The sequence below is a fragment of the Malurus melanocephalus genome, unplaced genomic scaffold (assembly GCF_030028575.1).
Source record: "Malurus melanocephalus ecotype Western Australia unplaced genomic scaffold, MMel_1.1 scaffold_23, whole genome shotgun sequence".
In the NCBI taxonomy this organism is placed as follows: domain Eukaryota; kingdom Metazoa; phylum Chordata; class Aves; order Passeriformes; family Maluridae; genus Malurus; species Malurus melanocephalus.
The window spans coordinates 1,549,667-1,558,457 of NW_026623255.1; the positions used below are offsets into that span (position 1 = coordinate 1,549,667).

The following is an 8,791-nucleotide window of genomic DNA, read 5'->3' on the forward strand; positions in this document are numbered from 1 at the left end:
GGGGCTGTCATCTTGCAATTTCTAAGAAAGCAATTTCAGAGAGGAAGATGGGCATAGTGCTTTTTCCACAATGAAATTTATTTTTAGCTTGCATTCTACTATCTGGAAAAATTGTTCTCAAATTTGCTATTAACTTTAATGAAAAAAATCTATCTACACCCTCCTGTGTAGCCACTGTCTGTCAACTTATAGGAATGCATGAAACAACAGAAACCAGTGTTTTTAGTGATTTCAGTGAAATTAATTTKCTGTTTCTTTTTACAAAGCTGCAAAATTACATTTATTGGGTGAACTCTGCACCCCCTCTCTCATATGTGMAGAAAAGCCCTGGAACAATTTAAARGCTAGTTTGAAACCTTTTAAAAACTTGAGAAAAAAAGAGTTTTGGAGAAGTTTAAAAGAATGAGAAGAATAAAAGACCTTGTTCCACTGCACTTGATGACACATTTAGTGATGAATGACTTTTGTTGCTGCTGCTTTCTTTCTGTCAACAGAGCAAGCAGGGCAAGGAAGGAAATGTTGCAAAATATGTGTATTTAGCTTCAGTATATTCATCGCTAATCTCTAGAAATAAACAGAGTGGAACAGAGGCTAACTTTTCCAATAAGGGTAAGCAAGACCATACAAACCCATGTGCAGCTCTTTCCACATCCAAGAGTTGCTGGCCTAAGTTATTCCTTTGGAAGCTCAGCCAGGTCCTGTGGCTTAGCCTGGATAGCTGGTGGCAGTGGGCTGACAGATGTGGAGATTGCTAAGCACATGTGTGGGTAGCTCTCGTAAGTATCTGTATCCTTTCTAAATGGTGGTATGAAAACCCAAACATTTGAAAAACAAATGAACACCTCTGGGTGGTGAACACCCAGAAAAGATGTCTCTGTCTGACTAAGCTTAAAAGGTCAAAGCTGCATCCGAAACTCATCCTGTCTGAAGTGGGAGTGGGAGGAGGGATCATAGCCTGGAACYTCACCACTGTCAGCCAAGGGCAGRACCAGCAGCTGCTGAAACGGAATGRGGCAGGGCCTGGGGAGGTTGGGTGGGAATTCTACCCCAAAACTGAAAATCCAACCTAGGGATTGCTACCTGCTACTAAAGCACCCATAAAATCCACTGGAGAAATGCACTTTGTGAATGCAACAGAATAAAGCAGGATTTTCAACCCAAGCATGTGCTAGAAAAAGTGTGATAAWCCTTCTCACATGTTTATGCAGTTCCATTTAGCCTGACTGGGCAAGTGAAGCAGATTTTACATATATGCAGGCTGTTTTCTGGAATGTAGTTTTATGAGCAGCCAAGCAGCTGGAAATTTATCATAAGGGAGTGATGGCACCATAAGTAGTCCATCAAGGAGCACAGTCAAGGTGGAGAAACACGGCTGTGAAGGATGAGATTGAAACTCTAAACRGTGTCTGAACTCCTCTGAGGTTTATGTCTCCAGTTGTTTTTGCAATATGGCATGATTGCAGGTGGACACCTGACTAAATCTGAAGGATCAACCAGAGGGTATCATTAGTAAAGACCCAGTAATTGGTGTCTCCACATGACTCAGCTGAGTTCAGCAAGTTCTTCATAAACCTGAAGAAATGCCTAAATGCATTGCTGAGGGCTCAAAACATCTTTCACACCAGCTGCATAGACATCTCTGAAATGCCAGTGCTGGTTAGCTCACCATCTGTGTTATCCCCCCCTCTCTTCCCTTCCTCCYGCCTTTATTTTAAGGCTTCTTTATGTTGCCAGAAGAAAAACGACTCTTCAATATTTTCAGCGTGTTATTGGAAAGATAAATTTTGAAGTGAAATTGTTGTTGGTTCCAACTCTTGCTATGTAAAGCACATTTAATAATACTTAACATTTACTCAGCCTACTTATTAATCATTAAAGAATACCAGCTAGCAAAATAATCCATAGTTAACTGAAATTAAGTAATCACATATTAAAATTACACGACAATACTGCTCAGCTCTCAGAACAGATGGAGAAGTCAAGCAGAGAGGTTTTTAAATCATTTGTTTCAGCARCTTTCTAATTTTGTTGCTGCTTAATTTTCAGAAACTCACTAAGATAATTACTGAGTTATATCATATGCTGTGCTTAGGTATGCATTGCTGGAACACAGCTTTTTATATTTATATTCTCCTGTGAGATCTGCAGATCCAGCCTCAGCTAGGAGGGCAAGATGCAAAATCTTGATGACAATGCAAGAGTTCTGACCAGACTTCTCTCTCTGCTGCTCCTTATGGTGTTGTGGGAAATGTGGTGGCTCTTAGGCACCAGCTTTATATCTACTCTTTGAATCCTCTTTTTTCCCCACAACCAGTTAAAATTAAGAGCAACTCAGATGGTTCACCTTTTGTTGGAATGACTGATGCAAGAAGCTGTACTAAGAAGATGAAAGGCCTTTAATGACAACTCTGGATATAGAAACACTTCCCAAGGAGGTGTAATAATGTTAAGACGTGTGGACTTAGTCCCTAACCCTGCCAATTGATATTTGGCAATATGAGGGAGATGAGAAAGATGCACAGCACCTGCTCCTTGGGCTCTGTAGGAACCTGACAAGGACTGCAAGAACATCCTTTTCTTTGAAGGGTAAAAGTTGAGGGAAATTAGGGAACTAAAGATCCARAAGAACTCAGAAAAAAACCTGAAAACAAAGTCAAGCTGGACACATGGATCTCCCTTTCAGAAACATGCTACGGTGGTTGAGCAATTCCTTCTGAGTGAAATATGTGACCACAGGCAAGGGCTGTGAGATTAGCCTGCTCTYAGGCTAAAAACTCTTCCTACATCTTACTCTGCCATCCTAACACTCTCACCAGGTTTCACCACACATGAAATTTCTTCTGCCTTGGCATCATGGGCTCCTAAGATTTTCAGTTAAGGAAAAATATTCAAGAAGACAGGGGTTTAAAATCCATAATATGAAAAGCATACACTGCCCTATGATGTAGAGGCACCTGTAGCCAAGACCTGCCACATTCTTGTTTCCCACCAGGAACAGGCTGGTCAAAGAYGCGACAAATTGCCCACAACCAAGACTTTCCACACCGCATTTCATTACTGAAAATCAGATAGATCACATTTCTCTCTCTGCTGAATAGAAGCCATAAAAATACTGCAGATGTAACAGCTTCATAGAGGACCCCAGCTGGTTCATGTTTGCAAACCTGATTTGCTGAGTTTGAATGGCAGCATTTTTAATCAATTTTGAAAAATGTTTGGAATCATTTATTCTGAAACAGTCATTTTAATTAATGTTGAAATGAACCACCTCTGTTTGGGAGGTAGATTGGAGGATTTCCTCTGGGCAAATCCAAAATTTTGCTTTACCTCACATTTTGCCTTGCCTCCTGTTGTCTTTCTCTGTAGCAGCTCTTTCTGCACTGGGTCTCTTGTGATTTCAGTACTAATCCAATTTTATGCTGACCATACCTGTTCTCTACTTGGCAAAGGGAATAGGATAATTGCTATGTTCTGAACAATAGTAGGGGTACTTGACCAAGTGCTTGAGTTGTGGAGATTTGAAAACCCTCCTTAACTCTGCTTAAAATTGATTTTGCTGCAGTTATGAATGCTGTTGTAAGGGCTGGATAGGCAAGGGAAAATATACAGATAGCTGGATACCAGTGGACACAAGTTGCAGTGAAGGCAATTACTAAATAAAAAGGAAAAACCTTTACATCCGAGAGTGAAGCGGAGCCACAGGTTGCCCAGAGAGGCTGTGCAATCTAATTCCTTGGGGATATTCAGACTGGATGAGACCCTGAGGAAAACCTTTGCATGGTTGATGCTGTCCCTGCTCTGAGCAAGTGGTGGGATCGGACAGATGCCCCAAATCTGACTTCCACTGGTCCCYTCCAAATTAAGCTATTCTGAGCTCTGTGTTTCAGAATTCCTGGGTAGCAATGGCTTCAGTTGTTTACAGAGGTACAGAGTGTCCACAGCTTGTCTTGATGATGGTGTTTAGCCTGCAGGAGGGCACTGATGGGAGTGGATATAATGAGTGCTGACACTAATTCTCTTTGAATGTGCCCACCTTTTACTGTGGCACAGCCTGCATGTTTTCTTCATTTGGATTGTTCAAGACAGTAAACACATTTTCTTCCAATGAATTTTTCAAAATTGTGTCTAGATGGTTTGCATGCTGTTCCCATAACTGAGAGGTTATTTTATTTCCACATTCTTTTGATCATCAGTCASAGAATGAACACAGTCTCCCAGGCTGGGGTGGGGGAACCTTCTGGCTTGTCCCCAAGGGAAGCTGTGTTGCTGCAGAGGGAAGCCACCCACTGGCCACATTTGTTTCATAGTGGTTTTGGCAGCAATGGGCATGAGACCATTATCCTTCAACCTCATCAGTACATATATATTTTAATAGGACATCTATATCCTATGGATATATGTATGTGTCAAGAAAATGGTGCCAGGCTCTTTTGGGTGGTGCTCAGTGGCAGCATGAGGAAAAATGGCCATAAACTAAAACACACTAAACTCTACTTCAACATGAGGAGGAATTTCTTTACATGGAGGGTGGCAGGGCACTGGGACAGGTTGCCCAGGGAGGTTGTGGAGTGTCCCTCTCTGGAGACATTCAAAATCCACCTGGATGTATTCCTGTGTTACCTGCTCTAGGCTGACCCTGCCTTGGAAGGGGGGTTGGACTCGATGATCTCCAGAGATCCCTTCCAACCCTCCTAATTCTGTGATTCTGCTTTACCTATTCATGCTTTAGAGAGGAAATGTGCTGACGGCTGTTTCATTATACAGAGGGTAAAACAAGGGGCGAGCTGATACCTTTTATGCCCATGCGATTGAGTCTTCTGTGGTTTGACCTTATCATTTGGGGTATATAAGAAAACAGCACGGATGTTTTCGGTGGTGAACAGACTGTTAATCCCAGAGTATACGCTGCTCCGAGAGGGTAACAGTGGAACAGGCTTTTTCGGAGTAGTTTCGAGCTCTATTCGAACATTTCCATCCAGCGGAGCACGGAGCTCCCGCCGGGCTCAGAGYCCTCACAGCAAGCGCAGCACGGACGGCACCGACCGCGGGAGGAAAGCGGCCACGGAAGGAGTGGCTCCTCGTGTGTGCGCCCACTTCGCTCCATCCGTGCCCCCAAGCAAACCCTCCCTGCCCCGGAGCCGGGCGGGGAGAGCTGGCCAGCGCCGGCCCTGCCGCCTCAGCACGGCCGAGACCCCCCTGCGCCCCCTCAGCCGCTGCCCCGGCCCGGCCCGCCCCTGACGTGAGCGCGGGGCGGGGCGCGGGGGCGGCCGGGCCGGCGGGAAACTTCTGCGGCTTCAGCACCACAGACAGGGCGGGCGCGGTGCCGCCGCCCGGCATGCGCGCCCCATCGCCGCCCCATCGCCTCCTCGTCGCCTCCTCATCGCCGCCCCATCGCCGCCCCATCGCCCCATCGCCGCGGCCCCCACAGAGCTCCGTCCGGCCGGGCGGCGATGGAGGCAGCGGCAGCCCTGAACGAGAGCGGAGCGGCGACCCCGCGGCTGCCGGCCGGCGGCGGCAACGCCTCGCTGGAGCTGTCGTCGCGGCTCCCCGCGCCCGCCGCCCTCAACCCCTGGGATGTGATGCTCTGCGTGTCCGGCACCGCCATCGCCTGCGAGAACGCCCTGGTMGTTGCCATCATCTGCTACTCGCCCGCCCTGCGCACCCCCATGTTCGTGCTGGTGGGCAGCCTGGCCACTGCTGACCTCCTGGCCGGCCTCGGCCTCATCCTCAACTTCGTTTTCCAGTACGTGATCCGCTCGGAGACGGTCAGCCTGCTGACCGTGGGCTTCCTCGTCGCCTCCTTCGCCGCCTCCGTGAGTAGCTTGCTGGCCATCACGGTCGATCGCTACCTCTCCCTCTACAATGCCCTCACCTACTACTCGGAGAGGACGGTGCTCTGCATTCACACCATGCTGGCGGGCGCCTGGGGGGTCTCGCTCTGCCTGGGGCTGCTGCCCGTCCTGGGCTGGAACTGCCTCCACGACCGCACCGCCTGCAGCGTCGTCAGACCCTTGACCAAGAGTAACGTGACTCTGCTGTCTGCCTCTTTCTTTCTCATTTTCCTCATCATGCTCCATCTCTACATCGAGATCTGCAAGATCGTCTGCAGGCATGCCCACCAGATAGCTCTCCAGCAGCACTTTCTGACTGCTTCGCACTATGTCACCACCAAAAAAGGAGTCTCTACTCTGGCTATCATCCTTGGGACTTTCGGAGCCAGCTGGCTGCCTTTTGCCATCTACTGTGTGGTGGGAGATCCTGACTACCCTTCTGTGTACACGTACGCCACGCTCCTACCTGCTACCTACAACTCCATGATCAACCCCATCATTTATGCCTACAGAAACCAGGAAATCCAGAGGTCCATGTGGGTGCTCTTGTGTGGCTGCTTTCAGGCTAAAGTGTCCTTTCGTTCCCGGTCCCCCAGCGACGTCTGAGTGACTTTTCTCTGTCAGACTGCACCGAGTGACAATCTACCCAGTGAACTATTACAGTGCCTGTTCTAAACTTCAAATTACGTCGTGAAGTCATTGGAAACATGCTTAAGTATTAGCACTTTATACATATTTGTATCTCGGAGAGTGGTTCGGGGTATGGAGATCTGGGTTCCATGAAAAAAAAAACAACAATGTGGTTGTATATAAATTTGCACATCACATTTGTAAAGTGAAGACATTCCGGTACCGCTTAATTATAGCACCTTATTTCTAGCTGCTGACCTGCCAAAACAGTGTTGCCTTTCTGAAGGGCAGGGAGAAAGAAAGTTGTGTTCGTGTCGTTTTTGTAAGTGTGTGTGTTGTGGGAGGGAAGGGGGTTGGGTTGTATGTATGTGATGTGTGTGTCTATCTATACTTTGCTGCACAACACTGATAAATTATAAGATTTTGTATACAAATAAAAACATATRAAATGTAATATAACCTCGTGTGTTTAGATGCTTTTAGAAAGAGAGTTGGCAAATCTGGTTGAGCAAAGTCTCTTTGTTTACTTTTGAAGGCCCCCATGTAATTCTGCCTAAAGAGATCATCAGTCAGTGTTGAGATGAAATATTGAACCAAGAAAGGCACCTTCCTGCTTGCTTGTTTGTTTGTTTGTTCTCTTCTTTAGTCTGACGAGTAAGGAAGAGCTCTTTTTTTTTTTTTTTTTTTTTTTTTTTTTCACCTCCAGCAACCAAGAAAAAAAAAAGCCTGGTCAAAAAGGCTGCTTGTTACAGTTATTCACCAGGTTCCCAGTAGCTTTAATCTTCAAGTTATAAATGAGCCCTTTACAATAACGACCCATTTAAAAATTATCAAACTGTGGRGGAAAATCATTCTCTAAGCTGGGCTCTTTTTTCCTGTTTTARTCTAATGCTGAAAGGGAAAAAGGGAAAAAGGAAAAAAAAAGGCACAGTATTCTTTCCTAAAAGCCTATAAAATGCCACAATAAATTGATTTTCCTTATCCGCAGTTCTGAGGGGAATCTGAAGTGTTTCTCCCCCTCCTTTTTTTTGGACTGCACACTGTAGAAAAATCATTTAAGGGTATCTTTGCTGTCTGCCTGTCTCAGAATAATATAAAGTCTTCTGACAATCCCGTGTCTTAGTGGCTTCAAAGAGTCCGTCAGAGGTCAATGTTGTTCAGAGTTTGGAACGCTCCTTCCCTCAGGTTCAAACCCACCAGTCACTGATTTACTCAGAACAATAGCACGTGCAGCAGATTTCAGGAGCAGTGTTGCTGTTTATTTATATATAATTGTGCTGCACTTACATCCTGGTTATGTTACAGTTTATCATTATCATTTTAATTTGTATTTAAGGGCTGAAACTTTTTAWTCTTTATAAAAGATTACTTTTATATGCATGGTATAAAAAGTTTGGACTAATGTGTTTCCCAGTTTATGACTGGGCAATGCATCAAACATCCACCTGCTGGAGCAGTGGGGTCCACAAGGATCCACCAAGCCTCAGAGAGGCTGTGAATCAGTAAAGCTGTATTATGTATTGTGTGCATGTATTATAAAACCCAACATCATTTCACTGATAATACAAAGAGATTTCATCTGAAAGAAAAATTGGTATTCCAGACTCTGCTAGTTCCACTATTTTTATCAATTCTAAYAATCACAAATATGACATTGTAATTGATGATTACCTCCAGGCATGCAGTTCATCAGGGAGCTGTTGCAGTGGTGTTACAAATGCAATTCAAAGCAGATTTTATTATAGGTCAAAGTACTGCTCGAATTAAGAACTCTCAAGCTGCTGGTTAAACAGATTTTTTTACCCCCTTTTTAAGCACACAGCTCTCACTTTATGGCTAAGACAGCAAATAAAAGAGAGTAAGGCCTTCCCTCTAGCCCTGTGGGTGGGTGGCACAGMGTGTGCTTAAGCTCCCCCCTGCAARGCGAGGGACCAGACTGCTGGCTGSAACATCCTCACCGTGCTCTAGTGACCTGCATTGACTCAGCCAAAGGGGCTGCAACACCCACAACAGCAACTGCAGGGAGAAAATAACTTCCTCATGCAGGTGAAGCATGGCAAAATGTTCTGGTTTTGCCAGAACCAGATTCCAAAAGAGATTCCATCTGCTAGGCTTTAGCCTGATAAATCTTTGTCATTCCTGTGTTTACTGCAGTAAAACCACGGGAGAGGGTTGCTGAGTGCAGGCCCTCACACCCTGGCACTGACCCTGCACCCAGGTGTGGGATGTTAAATAGGGCCTGAGCAGGATTCTGGGAGCCCTTTGCAGGCTCTGAAGACCAGCATTGGCTCCAAAACCCCTCAGAGAAACTTCTTATCTTTACTTTCAGT

At 45.6% G+C, this 8,791-nt stretch overlaps 1 protein-coding gene across 1 annotated transcript; it reads left to right on the plus strand.

Moving 5' to 3' along the window:
* The first annotated feature begins 5,450 nt into the window (after positions 1 to 5,450).
* On the plus strand, positions 5,451 to 6,788 carry GPR6 (G protein-coupled receptor 6). Its single transcript, XM_057390123.1, has one exon. It carries the CDS (start codon positions 5,451 to 5,453, stop codon positions 6,435 to 6,437), a length of 987 nt encoding a protein of 328 aa, XP_057246106.1. The 3' UTR covers positions 6,438 to 6,788.
* Positions 6,789 to 8,791: the final 2,003 nt, after the last annotated feature.